Source organism: Bubalus bubalis, chromosome 2, assembly GCF_019923935.1.
Source record: "Bubalus bubalis isolate 160015118507 breed Murrah chromosome 2, NDDB_SH_1, whole genome shotgun sequence".
In the NCBI taxonomy this organism is placed as follows: Eukaryota; Metazoa; Chordata; class Mammalia; order Artiodactyla; family Bovidae; genus Bubalus; species Bubalus bubalis.
This window is the reverse complement of record NC_059158.1, coordinates 41,147,056-41,168,151: the sequence shown is the minus strand read 5'-3', so window position 1 is coordinate 41,168,151 and position 21,096 is coordinate 41,147,056. Positions and strand designations below refer to the sequence as shown.

General features: G+C 53.0%; 1 protein-coding gene and 1 long non-coding RNA gene across 4 annotated transcripts in view; one reads left to right on the top strand and one right to left on the bottom strand.

The window, feature by feature from the left end:
- The window catches only part of CPNE5 (copine 5), a 103,315-nt gene that overhangs the window by 12,991 nt on the left and 69,228 nt on the right, over window positions 1-21,096 (bottom strand). For all 3 annotated transcript variants that reach the window (XM_025270803.2, XM_006050414.3, XM_044930667.1), the window contains 4 exons: window positions 19,991-20,095; window positions 10,557-10,598; window positions 7,747-7,822; window positions 3,401-3,454 (listed from right to left, as the gene is read on the bottom strand). In XM_025270803.2, coding sequence (XP_025126588.1) covers window positions 3,401-3,454; window positions 7,747-7,822; window positions 10,557-10,598; window positions 19,991-20,095 — 277 coding nt within the window. The remainder of the gene's footprint in view (window positions 1-3,400; window positions 3,455-7,746; window positions 7,823-10,556; window positions 10,599-19,990; window positions 20,096-21,096) is intronic.
- On the top strand, window positions 19,114-20,900 carry LOC123330108. The gene is made up of 2 exons (XR_006545783.1): window positions 19,114-19,284; window positions 20,752-20,900. It is a non-coding gene; the product is annotated as an uncharacterized LOC123330108 (long non-coding RNA).

The following is a 21,096-nucleotide window of genomic DNA, read 5'->3' as shown; positions in this document are numbered from 1 at the left end:
CGTGGAGTAGGCAATGGCAACCCACTCCAGCGTTCTTGTTTGGAAAATTCCACAGACAGAAGAGCCTGGTGGGCTACAGTCCATGGGGTCACAAAGAGTTGGGACAGGACTGAGCACGCACATATGCATTAATCTTGAAATATGCCTCTTTGGTTTGCACTTGTTTTAAACCTTACTTGTCCCACCTCATTCCTCTAGCATCGCCCGATCTCTACCCTCTCAGACCCAAGCCCCTCCTAAGTAGCCTGTCCTTTCCCTGGAGGTAACTGAGCACCTGAGGCCCCCTTGCCTAAGCAGATGCTGCTTGACCTATGCCCCTGCCAACTTTGGCATCAGCTTTCCCAAGACAGGCAACTACCTGGCAGTGGGTTATGATAATGATTTAGGATCGTGGAGACAAATGAAAGCTTGGCAGTTCAATTCAGTTCAATCGCTCAGTTGTGTCCGACTCTTTGAGACCCCATGGACTGCAGCACACCAGGCTTCCCTGTCCATCAACAACTCCCGGAGCTTGCTCAAACTTATGTCCATCGAGTTGGTGATTGCATCCAACCATTTCATCCTCTGTTATCCCTTTCTCATTCTGCCTTCAATCTTGGCAAAGTCAATTAAATGAGGCGAGAATGGGGCGGGGGACAGTTCACCAGGGTCAGAGAATTCCACGCTAGGATTTGTAGCGCCCCCTACTGGTACAGATTCAGTCATCTTTATCAACTCGGTGGGGAGACCAGGTAGGGCTTCCCCTTGACAAAGCGGATGAGCCATTAGCCCAAATAACGGAGAGTCTGTGAGTACTGAGTTGGGCCTTGGAGACCCCCATTCGCTGTGGATGGACAAAGCCTCCCTAGTCTCTAGGAGTGGACTGTGGCATGGCGTCTCCTCTATGATCATTAGACTCCACAGGAAGCTTTTAAAACATCTTGCAGCTGGACTGAAGACCCTAAATCAATATCATCAGGCTTTCTGGAGTAGGGAGATGGCCCTGGTTTATTTTTAGCTCCTCACTTGAGTTTAACATGCAGTCAGGGTTGAATCCTGCTTCAGGCCCTGGGATGAAGCAGTTAATTGCTGAACTTGGCTGGCCATATGGATTGACTCAGGGACTTGGTACTCAGAGTGTGGTCCCTGAACAAGCAGCATGAGCATCACACCGATGCTGGGTAGAAATGCAGACTCTTGGCATTTCAGCAAGATCCCCAGGAAATCCTGCACATAGCAAATAAAGTATGGGAAGCGCTAAATATAGATTCCTGGGCTCCCAGCCTGGGTTTCCTAAAATGGAACCCCAGGGACCTGGCCTGGGCATCTGTATTTTAATAGGGATCCTGAACGCTGAGTGATTTTTTTTTTTTTTTTTTTTTTTTTATGGTAAAGATTGGGAAATGCTGGATCAAAGGAAAGTCAGGAGACCTGGGCCTAGCCCTGCCCCTTCCCTAACTCACTGTGTGACCTGAGACATCATGTCCCCTCTCTGGGTCTCAGTTTCTTTATCGCTAAAGCAAGAAAGCTGGATGAGATCAGCGGGTTTCATACCTTATTATTTTTTTAGCTGTACATCTAATATTTCTTAGCTGGGGAAGGTGCTGCCCTCTCAAGGCGCATTTGGGAACGTGAGGGAGAGCTTTGGGGTCTCACAATGACTGGGGTTCTACTGCTAGCTATGGGCTCAGGCCAGGGAGGCTAAGCATCCCACCACATATGGGGAAGTCCTGTAAAACAAAGAATTATTCGGCCTCAAAGGCTGACAACATCCCCACTGAGAAACCCTGCAGCTTTGGACAAGAAATATTACTCCACGCCTGCACGTGAAGCAGTTATAATCAGAGAAGCGGTGGTCAGCAGAGTCCAGTTTACAGTCCTGCATCTCCCATGAGTCTGCCACAGCCACCCTGTGCCTTCAACAGGGTAGGGATGATATATTAGACCCATTTTACAGATGGAGAAAATAAGGTTCCTCGGAGGAATCCTGGGGGCCCCTGCCTGTGACCTCGTCTGGTCTGGAGTTGCCATTGCCCTGACTCAAATGGCTGCGTTTGGCTGTATTCTCTCTGGGGTGGTGGCCCTCTAGAGTGGGAGGGACACAAAGGGTACAGACTTGGGTATGTTTGTGCTGCTAAGACATCGGTTTGTTCTATAAATGCTTTGGTGGGCTCTACCTCAGGGCCTTTGCACATGCTGATCCCTACAGCTAGAACTCTTTTTCCTTGATATCCTTAATCCTTAGCTCCCTCACCTTGCTTAAATCTCTGCTTAAAGGTTATCTTCTCAGAGAAGCTTTCCTTGACTATTTTATATAAAATAGCAAGTTTTGGCCCTTGCATTCTCTATTGATTTATCTCACTATACTTTTAAAATTAACTTTTATTGGAGCATAGTTGCTTTACAATGTTGTGTTAGTTTTTTCAGTATAGCAAAGTGAACCCGCTATATGTTTACATATATCCCCTCTTTTTTGGGTTTTCTTCCCATTTACGTCACCAAAGAGCACTGACCTGTGCTACTCAGTAGGTTCTCATTAGTTATGTTTTATGCATAGTATCAATACTGTGTATATGTAAACCCCAGTCTTCCAATTCATCCCACCCCTACCCCTTGGTATTTGTTTGTTTTCTATGTCTGTGTCTCTTTCTGCTTTGCAAGTAAGATCATCCATGTCATTCTTCTGGATTCCACACTTCACTATACTTTTTTCCACAGCACTCCCAACCACCTGATGCACACAGGTATTTGTGGGTGCACTTGTCTCCTGTCCCCATCCCCCAACTAGACAATAAGCACCAGGGGGGCAGGGATTTGCATCAGTCTTATTCCCTCCTGCCCCAAACAGTGCCTGGCACTTGGGAGCACACACTAAATATTTGTTGAAGAAATGCAGGAATGTGCTGAAGATCAGCCCCCGGAAGCCGCTGGGCCAGTGTGATCCCAGGATGGTCTCGGTTAAGGAGGGGCCGTGTCCATAGCAGCTGCAAGGTGCAGATTTAATTGTTGTGCTCACTGCCATGTCTACCACCTTTCGGCTCTGTGACCTTGGTTGAGTCACTTCCCTGCCTGAGGCCTTGGTTTCCGCTCTTGTGACGAGGGGATGATAATGCCTGCCTCTTAAGGAAACAACCTGTGAAAAGCACCCCAATGGGGAATTTCCCAGAGTAAGAGCCCAATAAGTTCAAGTCTTTTTCCTTCCTGCAGGAAGAGCCCCTCACGGGAGTTTCTCTCTGGGATTTTTCATCCTGAATCACAGGGCCCGTCCCCCCGACCCCCATTGCTCCATCAGCCCCACCCCTCCCCACCCCCAACTCCCAGGTCTGGTTCCCACACCCTGCAGTAAAGCAGCTCAGACCACCAGACCTAGCGCAGGGCTCAGGAAGTCTACATCCGCCTCAGAGAGGGAGTGGCTACTCACTGTGCCCGAATTCACGTATTTCTTTTTCTTCATTTTCTTTTTTGGGTTTACCACCTGCCGAGAAAAAAACAAACAAACAAAATAAAACCCAGTTACCAGGTAAGAAGGAGCGTTTCTGAGCAGTCAGGGGCTGGGTGTGGCCCTGGGGCAGACGAGAAGGAGGAAGTCAAGGGTGACTAGGGAGACACAGAAGGAAGAAAGAGCTGGAGTTCAGGCACAGGTGGGAAGTTCAGGTGGGAGGTCTGGCAAGCTGTGCAGGTGGAAACGGGGGAGAGAAGTCTGGGGGGAGAAACCCAGAACAGCCTCAGAACCGCCACAGGCCTGAAGGCCACGCAGCGGACCCAGTGCTGCCTGACGGATTCGTAGGACGACAGTTCACTGGGAGGCTGCTGAGACGGGGGCACATTGCAGCCCCAAGACTACCCTGTGCCTGGATCTCTCAGTCTGTCCCATGAGCATGTGGGGCTTCTAGAATTTACCGCATCTCAAACATCTACTCCAGAGCAGCTCTCCCACCAGAGGGGAATGAACATGGACTCCTGGGGGTCTGGGCGTCACCAAAAGACCTGGCCACAAGCATATGTCTTTGAAGTCATTTCTGTTATCTTTAAATTAGCCTGTATTCCACATGTGCACTCTCTAATTATAACTGTTTCAATATTAAAGCACTGTTTTGTTCTCAGATCTTCCTGTGAAGTGGGCACTGAGAAAACATCCTGTTTGTTCTGGGGTTTCCAGCACCACTGGGCATGCATACCCCTCCCCCCCTCCCCATGTACCAGCCTCTCCAGCCCTAAGCGGCTGCACCCAAACGCCATGCAGGGGACCAGCACCCCCTAGGGGCCAGCAACCTCCCCACTCCTGGGCTGGAGTTCGAAGCCTTCTCCTCTCCCTCTCCTCACGTCCCCAACGTCTCCAGGGTCCCCAGGGCTGGTATGGGGTCTGCCCTCCTGTGCAAGGGGGCCCTGAGTGGCTCCCAGGACCAGGAGCTCTGCGGGCTCTGGACACAACGGTGAGCGAGACATCGCCCCCACCCCTGAGTGGCTCCCAGGACAAGGAGCTCTGCAGGCTCTGGACACAACGGTGAATGAGACATTGTCCCCACCCCTGAGGATGTCATGGTCTTTGGGGCGGGGGCGGGGCAGGGGGGAGGTAGGAAGTATGATAAGGGGTTCCCAGATGGCGCTAGTGTAAAGAACCTGCTTGCCAGTGCAGGAGACTAAGATATGTGGGTTCAACCCCTGGGTCAGGAAGAGTCCCCTGGAGGAGGAAATGGCAACCCACTCCAGTATTCTTGCCTGGAGAATCCCATGGACAGAAGAGCCTGGTGGGGTCCACGGGGTCGCAAAGAGTCAGACATGAATGAAGCGACTTAGCACACACGCACGCACGTAGTATGATAAACAGGTAACAGGCCTGTTTTTAGTGGGGGAGGAGGGAACAGGAGCACCCTCTTCAGACTTGGTGGGTGTGCAGGTAGGGCCTTCCTGGGGGAGGAGCATCACAGGCCATCTCTGAGGCCCGGTAGAGGCCCAACCAGGTGAAGAAAAGCAAAGGGAGCCCCGGGGAGGCACCAGCACAAATGAAGCCACTGAGACTGAGCCAGTATGGAGGTTCAGAGAGCCTCAGATGGCATAATGGGGCTGAAAGCGAGGGTGGGCAGAGGGACGGGGAGCAGGCCAGACCCCAGGGGCTCCTAGAGCTGTGATGTATACAGCCGCTCATACACGCCCCCACCTCAGCTGCACAGAGATTGCAGGTCGCGGGGGCATGACGCTTGTGTGAAGGAACTCGGCCTTACCTTGTAGGTAAAGGGCCCTGTTGGACATCAGTTGGGGTGGAGGCTCCCTGCTCCCCTGGGTGAACCAGGCTGAGATAGCGGGTGAACAGCCAGGTAGTAAGCAGGGGAGCAGTGAGGTCGATTACCATTTTGTAGGCAGCTTTGGGTTACTGAGTAGAAACGGAAAGGCCATTAGGGGGCTGTTGCAAAGCCCCCACCCCCACAGGGGAGATGGTGATGGTGGGGGTGGACAGGAAGGAAGGGGACAAAGCTCAGAATATTCAGGTGGCAGGAGGAGCAGGATTCAATCATAGACTGGGCGTGGGATGTGGGCAGAAGGCATCAGGCATGCCTCCCCAGGGGCCGTGGTCCCCGTGATGATGGCACAGGAGGGAGAAGCGGCTGGCCAGAGGAGACGAGGGTGGCAGGGACTCTAGCCAGCGCAGTAGTTTAGGAGGCTGAGTCTGAGGAGCGGCCACATACAGCTGGGCATGTGCGGCGGACACCCAGGCCGACGCCAGGGCCTGAGATGAGGGTCTTTCCTGGCAGAAGCCTATTCTCTCTTCAGGCACTTCAGACACTAGAAAGGCCTTCCTGAGCCTAAACTGGCCTCCCAGAGATGCCCTCCACGTGCCAGGCCTGCCCCTCGGCAGCCAGAACCTAATTCCTTTTCCCCCTGCGGCGTTTCCAGTGTGTGCAGACAGCACTTCGGCTTGCCAGTGCTGGTTTCTCTCGTTCGCAAGGGAGCAGGGCTCAACGACCGAGAAAACAAGTCGATCTAACCTTTCCTGCTTTAAGCCTGAGAGATCATGGCCTCATCTGAGCCTGTCAAGCACCCTTAGAAGGCCAGACTCCAAGAGATCTGACCCCTTCCCTTCCCTTCCCTAAAAATTTTCTTAGAAGACTCTAGGGACTTCCTTGGTGGTCCAGTGGTTGACTGTACTTCCAATGCAGGGGGTGGGGTTTAATCCCTGGTGGGAAACGGAGATCCCATGTGCCATGTGGCATGGCCCAAAAAATGAGTAAATAAGAGTCTGGAGAGGGGTTTCCCTGGTGGCTCAGGGGTAAAGAATCTGCCTGCCAATGCAGAAGACATGGGTTCGATCCCTGATCCAGGAAGATCCCACATGCAGCAGAGCAATTAAACTCCTGCGTCACAACTGTTCTCTAGAGCCCACGTGCTGAGAGAGTAGCCCCCGCTCGCCACAACTAGATAAAAGCCCACACAGCAACAAAGACCCAGCATGGCCAAATATAAAGAAATTAAAAAAAAGAAAGAGTCCAGAGAAAGGAGGAGCCTGCTGCGTGGGTGGGAGAAAAGAGACAGCTCCGTCCTTTGTCCTTGCAGAAAACAAAGCAATTAACTGAGTGTCAGAGCTCTTACAAAGCAATTCATCCACGATCCATTCTCACAAATAGCCTTGTTAACTGAATTCAGCGTGGGTGTATAATAAGCACCTACTGTGTGCCTAGGAGGACCCAGGCCAATGTGAATAGAGCAACAGAAAGGGCTGTCACTTAGTCTGCCCTTGGGGTGCTCCAGTCCAGCTGGAACACAAGACCTGTCCGCTCAGGACAGAGATACAGGTTGAGGGAGGAATGCAAGGAGGGACTCAGATTCGGTGATGGGAGTCAAAGCCAGCTCTGCGACTTCACTCGCTGAGCGACGTGAGGACAGGGCCAGCTCGTAGGACGGTTGTGAAATGTAAATCTCCTGGCACCCAGGCTCTCGACAGATGATACTAGGAGATAGCACTGACGTAATGCTCACCAGGGGCTAGGCGTGGTTCTAGTAATTTAATTCTCAGTGTGCACAGCACAGAGTGGGGCAGGAGCTCAACCAGGGTCACCCAGCTTATACACAGTAGAGCTGGGTTAGGAACCCTGGGCCGTAAACGAAGGCTACAAGCATCTGCAGTTCAGTGGGTCTGGCATGAACTGTGCTGTCCATGGAGCTGCCTCACTTCTGTGCCAGAAAACAGGCCACCAGAGAGCAGGGCCTGAACTTGGTCTGTGAGGTTGGGAGCGTATCCTGAGAGAAGAGTGCACGCAGGCAGAGGCTCAGTGTAGAGACTGTCCTGAGGGCAGAGGCTCTTATCTGCCAAGAGACTGGGTGTCTTGTCCGAGGTTCCCCAGTCTAGATGGAGGCACCCCGGCTCCTGTCCCTCTCTTTCCTTCTAGGACAGAGAAGACATTCTGCAGGCCCTACAACTGTTCTGATGAAAGGGAGGACTCAGGACCTCGGGTCTGGAGCCAGGAACCTGCTGGTATCATGCCCCACCAGCACTTCTATCCCCTTGCCTGATTGGAAGAGCTGTCTTCGGGGCTGGGGGTGTGGAATATAACTCAATGATCTGGATCAGATAAACTTATATCGTTGGCCTTTTCTGCCCCTTTCTGAACTCGGGTCAAGTCCCCTCACTTCTCGGAGATTCAGTCTCTTGACCTGTGAAATAGGACAGTAACACCCACCTCACAGGAGAAGAGGCAAAGGCCCAAGCCCGGGCTCCCTGTGGGCCTCAGAGACTGTGGGAGCTACGTATCGTCAGAGCAAAGCCCACCTCACCTCATAGATGTTGAACTGGCTCTGCCCGCGGGCCAGCTCCCGGTAGCTGGTGGTGAACTCCCCAATGAAGTCGTGGCTGCAAGGGAAGGGCGCTGCTGAGAACACGGACGCGAGGCTGTTCACACCCATCCCGCCCCCTCTCACGTCCCTACCCCTGGCTCCAGCTCTGCCCAGCGCCTCCGCTCCAGGGGTCCACGCCAGCAGAGATGGTGGGGCCCTGGGAAGAGCCGAGTGTCACCCATGGGGCCAGAAACCCAGCTGTAACCCAGCAAAGAGCAGGGTCCTGGAGAATGGGACCTACTTCTTATACTTGGATTCTTACTTGAATAAACGAGCAATAGAAGGTATTCTGGGGACAACTGAGGATATTTGAATATGAAATGAATATTAGATCATATTCAAGAATTATTGCTCAGTGTGTCTGGTGCTATAATGAATGACATGTGTAGTTAGGTAGAAAAATGCCCTTATTTTTCAGACATTCCCAATGAGATATTTAGAGGTAAAAATGCCATGATGTCCGTAACTGAAACTATATCAGCAAAACACAGATAGAGCCACTGTGGCCACGTGGAACACTTGTCCGAGTCAGGTGACAGGCTTAAAGTGTTCATTAAACTCTTCTCTTGACTTTTCTGTGCACTTGACATTTTTCCAATAACGTGTTTTGAAAAGACATTTAGCACTAGGTCAGTCCAGGCAGCTTGAAGTGTTTTCTGCAGTGTTTCTATCTTCTGCATCTCTGCTCCACAAGCGTGTGTTGATGCTAAGTGCAGCAGAACCTTGTGCAAAGCAGAACTCCCGTCCCTTCTGTGGGTGGCTGCCTTTCACCGTCACTGTCCCATAGCGGGCGGTGGTGAACATGCTGGCCGGAAGCACCTGCTGGAGCGTGAGACCTCGAGTCCACACTGTGTTTTGTCTACATGTTTACAGCGTTCAGCCTTCAGATTATGAGCTCCTTCATGGTGGGGCCCAATGGCATCTGGTAGCCACCTCCAGTTGTTGTTCAGTCTCTCAATCGTGTTTGACTCTTTGCAACCCCATGGACTGCAGCACGCCAGGTCTCCCTGTGCTTCACTACCTCCTGGAATCTCCTCAAGCTCATGTCCATTGAGTCAGTGATGCCAGCCAGCCATCTCATCCTCCTCCTCTCATCCCTTCTCCTCCTGCCCTCAATCTGTCCCCGAATCAGGGTCTTTTCAATGACTTGGCTCTTTGCATCAGGTGGCCAAAGTACTGGAGCTTCAGCATCAGTCATTCCAGTGAATATTCAGGGTGGATTTCCTTTAGGATGGACTGGTTTGATTTCCTTGCAGTCCAAGGGACTATCAGGAGTCTTCTCCAGCACCACAGTTTGAAAGCATTAATTTTTCAGCACTCAGCCTTCTTTATGGTCCAACTCTCACATCCGTACATGACTTCTGGAAAAACCATAGCTTTGACTATATGGACCTTTGTCAGCAAAGTGATGTCTCTGCTCTTGAGTACACTGTCTAGGTTTGTCATAGCTTTTCTTCCAAGGAGCAAGTGTCTTTTAATTTCATGGCTGCAGTCACCATCTGCAGTGATTTTGGAGCCCAAGAAAAATGAAGTCTGTCACTGTTTCCATTTTTCCCCATCTGTTTGCCATGAAGTGATGGGACTGGATGCCATGATCTTAGTTTTTTGAGTGCTGAATTTTAAGCCAGCTTTTTCAAGCCACTTCCAGCTTCCCTGGCAAAGGTGAAGCATGGGGAACCCCGGGGTAAGATGATGAGGTGAGTGCTGGGTGGAAGCCTGAGGCCACTTGCCTGTGATGTGGTTAAAGTGGAGAGAGGAGGGGCCAGGGTGAGCTGGCAGAGGTGGTGCTGGTTCTGGAGCTTCTCTATTGGAAGATGTTGGAAAGGTGAGCTCCTTGGAAGAAGCTGGGGCCCGATTTAGAGCTGCGTGTGCACAGCTCTCCACGGCATCCCCTGTCCACGTCCCAGACTTAGGAGGTACCAGTGGAGACTGCAGGGCTTAAAGCCCCTCTACGACACCCTCTGTAGCACCACAGGATGCAGGGCTCACAAAAGTCAGGAGGGATGGCATACTTGGATCTGGTTCAACTGGCAAGAGCGGGTGAGGGTTCTGCTAAAGTTGTGAGAGGCCTATTCTGGTCCTGTCTATGGATTTCCAGCAATACCGGCTCCTTGGGGGCACTTAGATGCACAGAAGAGGAAGACCCTGGCCGCCCCCCCACCCCCACCGCCCGCCCAGTGCTGGGCTCAGCCCTCCTCGGCTCTGCCTCACGGCTCCTGGGCCCATTCGTCTGCGTTGAAGCTCACCTCCCCCAAATCCTGCCCCCTCCAGCCCTGCTCCCTGCAAACAGCTCCTCTGAGAAGTCAAGGGCCTCCCTGCTGGATTTCAGGAAGTCTCTGAGGGACAGCTTGTCTTCTGCACTTAGATCACCCCACAATGCTTAGCCTCACACAGAGAACGTGATCACCAACGCTCAGGAGGTCACTAACATCTGCCTGTACCTTAGAACACACACATTTCAGAAAATCCTAAATTCTCCCAAGTGTGGGGGAGACTTTGGACACTGGGCTGACTGCTAGACAACTATGAGGAAAAGAGGCCTCTTACTCCCCTTGCGCCAAGTTCCTGCAGGACACTGGCCTTCTGGTGCCTCAGCGGAGCTGGGCAGGGACAAGGAAAACCCAGGCCCCTCACCCCAGAGCTGCCATGCGTGGAAGGCCTGGGCACAGCTCTCTCCTCAAGAGCAAGACCCGCCCTCCCCCCGGGGGCGGCCCCCTCCCTGCTCACCTGCTGTCCTTCGGCCAGCTTACCTGCCGTCTCGATCCCAGTCGTACACCTCCACCTTGATGGTCCTGGAAGGCAAAGGGCCCGTGGTGGGATGGACTTGACCCAGCACCTGCGTGGCCTGAGCACGGGGCCCTTCTCCTGCTCTTGGGCCCGTGGTGGAGAGGCCCATGGTGGAGACAAAGGACCGATTCTGCAGCCTCAGGTCTCAGGGACCCAGGCAGCCCCAAAACTGCATAGAGACTTCCCTGAATTTCAGGCCAGATGTAGAGAAGCAACCTCAGACTCTAGTTCACTCCGCCTTCTCCTTGGCCACCCCAAAGGGAGCATAGGTCTCAGCATGAAGCCATATTCTGAGTCTATCGGGGTGGGACTGTCGTAGGGGAAATGTGTTCCCCAGATACAAGGCCTAAGCGGGGTGGGCTCTCCTGGGGCAGAGTCACAAGACTGTGTGGTGGGACCCCGGGGTCCGAGGAGTCTGAGTGGTGGGGAGCCCCCCCACCCCACCCGTCAGGGGTGGGCTCAGGGGCCCTGACTTGGGGATGGCCCTCGGAGCTTTTCCATGCCAGACTGGCTCCCGAGTGAGGGCGTAATTATCTTCACATTTTAGCCTGGCTGCTTTAATTAGTTTGTTTTGACTCCTGAGCTCCGTGCTGGGCTTTGGGAGCCCATTTTATTTTTAGCCTGTTTCCATGGCAGCAGGCTAGCAGACCAGAGGCGGAGGAGGGTGGTGGAGGGCTGCAGGTTAACCCTTGGTGCCAGCCGTCCTCCAGGGATGCCCAGGGACGGGGCAGACGCCTGGGTCCCTCTGCAGGGTCAGGGTCTGGGGAGGTGGGAGAGGCATGGGGGGCGCCGAGGTCTCCAGCCTTCAGTTCTAAATGGGGGAGGCAGAGGCGGCTGCCTGGGCCGGTGTTCTATGAATATCTCATCATCCCGCCCGTGGCCACAGCCCAGCTCCTCAGGGCTGCATGGAGCCGGCCTTGGGGTTCTGGAGCTCCCAGAAGGAGGCGCTGTCTGCCTTCAGATGAGCCTCCATGGGGCCTGGGGGTGGGTGTGGATTCTCCCGAATTGGCATAGAAACTGTTCTGGAAATGGAGGGATGCCCCAGAGGTTGGGCAGCAACTGGATTTTTTGTTACCAAAACGTGAAATGGGGCAGGCACAGAAGCCCACCAAGTAGAGAAATCCTTTGAATTCCTGTGAAGAAACAAAACACTACGTCTCTCTGAGGTGAATTATTATGGGAATAAAAAAAAAAACACCTAGGCCTCTGAAGGTGGGCTGGTGGTCTGGAAAGAGTGGAAAGTGGCTGGGGTGTGGACCGGGATGCTGGGCCCTGAGCAGTGGGACCTGGAGATGTCATTTAACCCCACTGAGCATGAAATCATTTTAAAGGAGGCATAGTGAGGGGCCCTGGGGCTTCTCCGGTGGCTCAGTGGTAAAGAATCTGCCTGCCAAGCAGGAGATGCATGTTCGATTCCTGGGTGAGAAAGATCCCCTGGAGAAGGAAATGGCAACCCACTCCAGTATTCTTGCCTGGGAAATCCCATGGATGGAGGAGCCTGGCGGGCTACAGTCCATGGGGTTGCAAGAGTCAGGCAGGACTTAGCGACTCAACGACAACAATTAAGGGCCATACAGCACAGCTGTGGAGACAGGTTGGTAAAGGCGCCTGGCGTGCATTGGGTCTCTATAAAAATGCCTCCTTCTCTCCACTTTAGCATTCAGGCCACACTTGGGGTAGTTTTTCACATGCAGTTTACTTAAATGAAGGACACCTGAGCCTGGGTACCTGGGCTCTGCAACTTCTGATTTCTAGAATGACAAGGCTGAAAGTGCCCTTGGCAGCATCCTAGCCTAGACACCTGGCAGATCACCAGGGAGCTTTTCAGACACATAGACCCTGCCCCCCGCCCAGGTCCAATTCTTGGCAGTTCTGGGCAGGGCCCAGGAATCTAGGTTGAAAGTCTCCACAAGTGCTGCGGCTATGCATCTTCTGGAGACATGACCTCCAGCCACTGGTTTTCAGTTGGGGAAACTGAGCCCTAAGAGCACCCAGTAACTTGTCCAGGGTCACACAGCTGGTGAGGATCTGAGCCAGGACCCTGTTCCCCAGTGTCTCCCAGTCCTTCCCCAGAGCCTCCCCCTCCAGCTCTGCAGGGGACCTTCAGGAACCTCAGCAAGAAGTCCCTCCCCTTGGATCACCAACACTAGTCCCTCAGGTGACCAGATCAGGGACAGCCCCACGCTCAGAGGCTGTGGAAGGACCCCACTCATAGCCACAGCCTTGGAGATCCAAAAAAAAATATCACTGGGGAGGTTTTTTAAAAATCCCACCGCCAGAAGGCAAGTTCGATTGGTATGGAAAGGACTCAGGCACGGGTAGTTTTTACAAGTCCCCTGGCTGATTCTAATGTGCTGCCAGAGCCTCTAACCTCTCTAGATGAAATGACCGTTTTTCAAACTTGGTTACACATCGGATCCCATGGGGGAGCTTTAGCAATCCTGATGGTTGAGGCCTCACCCCAGAGATTCAGAATCAGTTGCCCTGGGGGGGTGCAGCCTGTGCAGGGAATTGTTAAAAGCTCCTCAGGGGATGGGAAGTTGCAGCTGAGGTTGAGACCACTGAGGATGAGATTCCTGAGCAACCAAGAATCCAGGGATGGCTGCGAGGGGTGGTGGGTCACAGGAGCCTGGATGCTGCAACGTCCAGAACCGGGGAAGAAGGAAGTGCCCAGAGATGGGGGGGCAGTGGCAGGAGCCGGACACAGCTTTGACTACTTACTAACAGCTCTGTCACCGTCCAGCCCTGGCTGGGCAGCCCCAGGTCTCCCCGTGTGCCACTCCTGGGCTGCACGTCGTGGCTCCCAATCCCTGAGCACAGGCCCAGCCAGGGCTCATGTTGGATTGTGACTTCTGGGGTCAGCGCCCAGGAGAAGGGGCTCCTGGGTGTGGGACAATGAAGTGACCTCACACAATGAACATCTTATTTGACATAAAAAGGCTCAGAACACAGAGCACCTTGTCTGGGAGGCAGTGAGGTAGAAAGGGGAGACAGTGGTCTCTGGGGCAGGCAGCCCTGGGTGGCAATCCCAGCTCTTCCAGGAGCTTAGCTGCATGGCCCTGGGCAAAAGGCTTCACCCTCAGAGACTGCTGTGTGCTTGCTCGGTTGCTTCAGTTGTGTCTGACTCTGTGTGACCCTCTAGATCCTGTGTGACCCAGGCTGTGTGACTAGCCTGCCAGGCTCCTCTGTCCATGGGATTCTCCAGGCAAGAATACTGGAGTGGTTTGCCATGCCCTCCTCCAGGGGATCTTCCTGACCCAGGGATCGAACCCATGACTCCTGTATCTCCTGTGTTGCAGCCAGATTCTTTACCACTGAGCCACTGGGGAAGCCCTGGAGACTACTCCTCTGTGAAATGGGATGATCACACCCACTTTACAATTGCTATCAGAAGGCAACTACATTGTTCACACAGTTGGCACCAGACACATGTTTGTTCCATCTAAAACATTCAAGCCTTTTTTCTAAACTCCCGTCTCCCAAACAATTCCCATTCAGCATATAAGTGTCAGCTCCACAAGGCCATGGATTTTTGTTCATTTTGTTGAAGATACTGCTGTATCTTCAACCTCCAGAACAGTGCCTGGCATCTATTAGGTAATATGTGTGCATACGTGCTAAGTTGCTTCAGGCGTGTCCAACTCTTTGCGACCCTGTGGTCTGTAGCCTGCCAGTTTCCTCTGTCCACAGGATTCTCCAGGCAAGAATACTGGAGTGGGATGCCGTGCCCTCCTCCAGGGGATCTTCCTGACCCAAGGATGGAACCCATGTCTCCTGCGGCTCCCAAATTGTAGGTGGATTCTTTACTGCTGAGCCACCAGGGAAGCCCATTACATAATATACATATTATTAAATACCTGTTGACTGACTAAGATGTTCTAAAACTTTGTGAAGTGGGCCAGAGTAACAAGACCCTCCTTCTACAAAATCCCAAAGGGAGAGACTTCCCTGGTGGTTCAGTGGCTAAGACTCTGTGCTCAAATGCAGAAGCCTGGGTTCAATCCCTGGTCAGGGAACTAGATCCCACAGGCTGCAACGAAAGATCCAGCCTGCTGCAATGAAGATGGAAGATCCTGTGAGCCACAGCTAAAACCAGTGCACCCAGATAAATAAATATTAAAAAAAAAATTCCAAAGGGAGTGGCTTTCCCCAGAGCTGGTCAGTAGTGACACTGGGCGCAGGGCTGGGAGCTGGTGTCCTATGGGTCTCTGAATGTGTGGGGCAGGGATGACAGAGCGGGGTATGTGTGAGCCTCAGCAGGCCCACAAGGGTGGGGGATGCTGGCAGAGACGCCCGGCTTCCCTCCCAGCACACCAAGCACCTCTGTCTGTAGCCTCCTCCGAGCCGAGCTGTGGGTCTGTTCCTAATGAACCTCTACCTCTCCCAGGCAAGAGAAGGTATGCTTCCCTGATGCTTACAAGTTCCCAGGGCAGACAGGCCCTGCAGGGTTCACCCTAAAGTAACTGAGTCAGCCCATTACTCTGAGATGCTCTGGAGAAGAAGAGAAGCATCGAGCCTCACGGGCCCAGGCAGGCAGGAGACGTGACGGCAGGGGCACTGGGCAAGCCCGGCTGTACAGCGCTGCTTTGCCTCCTCTGTCTGGGTGCAGGGGGTACCTGTGTGGGCTGGGATAAGACACTCCTAACTGAGGCCCTCGTGCTGTGCCCAGCCCCTCCCAGGGCTCAGTGTGCAGTGGGGCTTAAAGGAGAAGCAACTTGTTCAGGCCAGGCCAGAGTTTCTCTGGCTCCTGGGAATCCTCTCATCTCTTCAGGTGAAAACTCAGCACCCTGCTCACTCTTTTAAAAGCTACTCATTCACCATGAGGGTGTGAGCGAGAGCAGCCTGGCCTAGAGGAATTTGGTTGAACAGAGACAAATCCTCAAGTCACAGAATATTCAAGGACAGAGCAGGGGGACTGCAGAAGGCAAGAGAAGAGCCTTCATCCCCCTATTGGAGGGCTAGATTCATTCTGATCTGGATGTGATTTCCTCTGACTCCAGTTCTGCTCAGCTGGGTTGCTTGGGTTTGGCCTTATGTGGACTGGAAATACAGTACAGTTAGAGCGACCCCAAACTAGGGGAATCCCAAATCACAGGGCCAGACTAGAGGTGACTTCTGGGGAAGAGAAACGCACCTTCTCCTTGCCCAGGAAAGTTACAGAATCTGTGGTCCTCCATTACCCCATCTGTGAAATGGGCACCTCACTAATACCACCTTCTAGGGTTACTGTGAAATTTAAATTCATAAAATAAGATACTGTATTTCAACCAATTAGGACACAATTTGGCCCGTGTCCTAAAGACTCAGTAAATCTTAAAAAGATTAACTGGCTTCCACCCCCATCATTCCAAGAAAACTACCCTTTCTCACCACACCCCTTGTTCTCACCCCCTGGCCCTCTTTTTCACAACAGCAGTTGATACTTCTGTTTGAACCCTCTTCTTGTCTCTCCCCTCTGGCTATGGCTGCCCGGCTCTGGACCCCTCTTTTCTCTCTGACATCCCCTCTTTTTCTCCTGTTCCTGACCTGTGCCTTTCCCCTGAGGCCTTGGGCACCTCTGCCAGCCCTTTCCTGGGGACCCCAGATCCTGTTCTCCTCTCTACTAAGTAGAACCCCACTGTCCCTGTCTCATAGCCACATACCCTGGCTCCCTGTCACACTTTCCATTTCCATCAGTGGTACCATCCCTCATCCTCCAAGCTCCAAACCCTGATAACCTCTTTGCCTCTTTCACTCCCTCATCCAGGTAGATGTCAGGCCTTTGGAGTCTTCCTTTGACCTCCAGACGCAAAGCAGACATGCCCCAGCCTGTGGGCAAAGCTTTCTGAGAGCTGTTCTCCAATCCCACCACACCCACCCCATGTCCTGACCAATTGTCAGCAGAGCGCTGGAGTTTAAGAACACAGATTCTAGGGTCAGCCTGCCGGGGTCCAGCTTCTGGAACGACCGCTGACTGGCAGTAAGACCACTGACTCACAGTAAGACCACTGACTCGCAGTAAGACCCTGGGTGAGTCACTTAACCTCTCTGGGCCTCAGTCTCTTTACCAATGAGATGCGGGTGGTATTTGTACCTTTTTTCAGAAGAGGTTACTAATTGTTGGGAGGATTAAATTAGTTCACATACATCAATTACCTCGAAAGTGTTATAGGAGCCTTTGCTGTTATGATTATGACCCGTCTGTCTCCCACCCTGGCCTGGGAGCAACCTCAGAAGGAGGCTTGGATCTGATAGTTCATTGTGTCCATAGCACCCAAGACAGCGCCCAGTATCTGGCTGGCTTAGAAGACAGGCCTCCTGGATTAAAGCCAATGTGCCCTGTGAGGCTGTAAGAGGTGCCCTGGAAGGTGTGGAAAGGGGCCTTGCTTTCCTGAACAAGGCCCACCCTCTCCTGCCCAGCGGGGCCTCCTAAATTCTAGCACTCCTGAGTGGCTGTTGGGCATGTAGGTGACCCTAGGGCTCACCAGGCCAGGATGACACATGTGACCGCTCCATTCACACCACAGTCAGTCACATCACAGTCAACCTGTTCCTGGCTTTGGAGGAGGGCCCCAGCTGCCTGTGGCCATCTCGGGGGGAAGCCAGTCCAGGACTCAGCATGGGCTGGGGATATAGGAGCCCACCTGGACTTTCCTCGTGACCTGCACCTCCTCACCAGCCCTCAATTCCTCTGATGGCTGAACAGTGAGCCCAGGCCTCTAAGCCAGGCTGCCCTCCTGGCTGACCCTGACAAGGCTGGATTCTGAGGCTCCTAGGAGGCCTACCCTGGGATGCAGGGGTGTGGGGGGTCAGCTGGATGCCCCTGAGACTTGAGCTGCCACATCCTTCCATCCTCCACCTTGAAGGTCCCCCTCCTTTTCTCTCTATCCCAACCATTTTTCCTACAGCCCTGGTCCCCAGGAACTGACCCCTCCTCCTGGTCCCCAGGAACTGACCCCCTGAACCTTCCAATCTCCCCTGAGCCTCCTTTAGACACTACCGTTTCAACCCCGCCAATTCCCCACCACCCTAGAAGGCCCAGGACTTGGCCAGACACAGGAGTTTGTTAGACTGAAATGCCTCTTTTTGTTTCCAGCCTCATTTTGCACAGCTATTTAGCTATCTAAAATACATGTGTGCAGGGACTTCCCAGGTGGCCCAGGGGTTAAGACTCCATGATTCCACTGCAGAGGGAGCAGGTTCGATCCCTGGTCAGGGAACTAAGATTCCACATGTCAAGCGGGGTGGCCAAAATAATACTACTAAAATAAAATACATGTGTGCACATGTGTGCTCCTTGTGGTCAGGCTATAATCCCCCTGAAAATGGACATGTGGCTGCCACTGCTCTTTAGTCACTAAGTCATGCCCAACTCTTTTGCAACCCCATGGACAGTAGCCCGCCAGGCTCCTCTGTCCATGGGAATTCCCAGGCAAGACTACTGGAGTGTGTTGCCATTTTCTTCTCGGGGAATCTCCCTGACCAAGGGATCAAACCTGCCTCTTCTGCTTGGCAGGTGGATTCTTTACCACTGAGCCACCCGGGAAGCCCGGAAATGCAGCTACATTCCCTTGAATGCCATACAGCTGCCCAGCACACAGTAGGTGCCCCATGACCACCTGCGGAATAAATTGTGGTGGTTTTGTCCCAGCCAAGAGGCAGGAAAAAGAAGCTGCTTCATCTCTTGGATCAGCAGCCTTAGAGGGAGGGAGACAGGGGTGCCTGGAGGCCAACCATCTGCTCACTCCTGTCCCCTCACCCACCGCACACACCCCGTCAGGAGCCACTGGGAACAGAACACTGGGGAACCCATGCCAATGCCACCAGCCGGGGTGCCCTGAGGCGTCTGTTCTGACAGCCGAGTGTCCCTGTCGGAATGGCCAGCAGAGGCCCAGCTCCCTCAGGGACACCTGGGCAGCCCTGACCAGGAAGCCCCTACCAGCTTGCCCACCAGCTCTAGCAATCACCAGGAAACCAGGCTGGTTTTTTGTGACTAAACACGGACCAATTCTGTGTTACAGCTCCGTCCCACAAACCCCTTTCCCCCACCCGTCGCACTTACCACAATTTGTAATTATACGTTTCTTTGTGTGATTATTGGATTAATGTCTGCCTCCCCCACTAGCATGTAAACTCCCAGAGGCTGGGTGAAGGGTGAAGACTGTGTGTTCTGCTTCCTGCTGACTTCCCAGCATCTGACGCAGTGCCTGTCACATGGCAGGGAGTCAACAAACATTTGTGGATGAAACACTGAATGGTGTTTTATGCATTGTTGCTGTTAATCGCCAAGTCGTGTCTGACTATTTTGCAACCCCATGGACTGTAGCTCACCAGGCTCCCCTGTTCATGAGAATTCCCTGGCAAGAATACTGGAGTGGGTTGCCATTTCTTTTTCCAAGGTATCTTCCCAACCCAGGGATCAAATCTGTGTCTCCTACATTGGCAGGTGGACTCTACCACTGAGCCACCAGGGAAGCGTTTTATGCAAGAAAGAAAGAAAGGTAACACGAAGTCGTGTCCAACTCTTGCGATCCCACGAACTCTAGCCTGCCAGGTTCCTCTGTCCATGGGATTCTCCAGGCAAGAATACTCGAGGGGGTTGCCGTTTTCTTCTCCAGGGGAGCTTCCCGAACCAGGAATTGAACCCAGGTCTCCAAACCAGAGCCTTATTATATAGGTTGTATCATGTGAGCGTCAAAGCAGCCCTACAAGGTAGGTGGATGTTTAAATACCCAGTTTACAGATGAGGAAACTGAGGCTCAGACAGGCCAGAGTCGGCCCAGGTTGACAGTGCCTTTTCATCACAGAGCCAGGGTTAGAAAGTACATATCTGGTATCCACATTCAGCAATCTGCACTCAGTGAGGACGTGTATTATGAGTAGGCTTTGAAGGATCAAAAAAAACTCCACGAGCTCTTTGCACTGCATCCTTCACCCCCACTTATGGCAACTTGTCTGGCAGAGCATATCCTAGGATCCTGACTCCCCAGAGTCCCTCAGCCAGGAAATGGGGCAGGTGGGGACCAGGCCACCTCTGCCTGCAATTAGATCTGCCCTCTGGGGCACAGTGAAAAGTGAAAAGACCAGCCACTGAGCTCCAGGCCTGGTGCCCCAACACCCTGGCTTCCCAGAAATCCCTGGTACCTTCCAGCCCCACCCCTCACCCCCAGTCTTGGAGGGTTTCCACCAATGGGAACTCAGATTGGGAAGAAAGAGACGGGGCGTGGGGAGGGAAGGGCTGTGAAGAGATGAAAAGCAGACACTGCCCAGGGAGGCAGAGGGACTCCCAGGCCCGCCCTCAACAGGGCCGCCAGCACGCAGCTCCAGGAGGTCTCCTCCTACCGATGGGCTGGCCCTCATCCACGCGACCATGCGTCCCGCACCTGGGCTTGGGGAGAGGGACAGTTTCTCATCTCACCGATCATAGTCCCCGTTGCAGAGGGCTCTCACGGGAATGGAGAAAGTTTGCCAGACTGGGTTTAGGGTGTTCTTCACGACCTCTGTCTTGTGGCAGATGGTGAACCTGGCAGAGGAGAGAAGGGGGGCCGTCAGTCCTGACACCAGAGGGGCTGGCGGGCCCGTCTCGGCAGGTGCCACTCAGTAGAGAGAACGGCTCTGTGAGATGATGAGCTGCCCGTCACTAGCAGCATCCAAGCTGAAGTTAGATAGCCATCTCTTGAAAATGCTGCAGAGAGGATTCCTGCACCAGGCAGGACTGTCAGGAGATGTTGTTCTGGCCCCTGATGCTCTCTGGGGGGCCTTGAATAAGCCTGTCCCTCTCTGGGCCTCTGTTTCCTCACCTGTGATCCCAGGGACTTGGCCACTATCAGACTTTCTTTATCTGAGACCCATGGAAGGATCTGGGGGCGTTGCTTTAGGAATCTGTGAACCCTTGAAATCATTGGTGGAACTGGGTGTCTGAGTTTCACGTGCTTGCTGTCCGCTGCCTGGACCACTCTCACCCAGATTCCCATGTTCCTGGCTCACCTGATCTCTTCCTTCAGGTCTTTGCTCAAATGTCATGTCTGTGACATGAGTACCTGCCCAGAGCACCATTATCTAAAATTTACAGCCCCCTGGTCCCCTGATTTTGACAGCTCCTAGTCCCTTTCAGTCTGCTATTTTCATCCCATCTGTCACTATTTGACATTTGACTGGTCTTTCTCATTTCTTTTACAGTCTGAAACCAAAATGTAAGCTCCATAATGTCAAGGCTTTGTCTTCTTTGTTCCCTGGTATAACTCTAGCGCTCAGAAGTGTGCCTGGACCTTAGTCAGGTGTTCATGTAGTATTTTTTTGGAATGAACTAACGAATAAATGTATTTCTCAGAGGAGAGTCTCCATAGCCCTCACTGGCATTTCAAGCCAATGATATTAAAGCCCCTGGCTGAGATGATCTCTAAGACCCTCTCGGTTCTTCGAGTCTGAATGCACGAGCTTGCTTTGCAAACTGAAAGTGCAGAATTGGCTTCATCCCAGCTGGGTGCCCATCCAGCTCCTGGCCCACTCCCCATGCCATGCCTA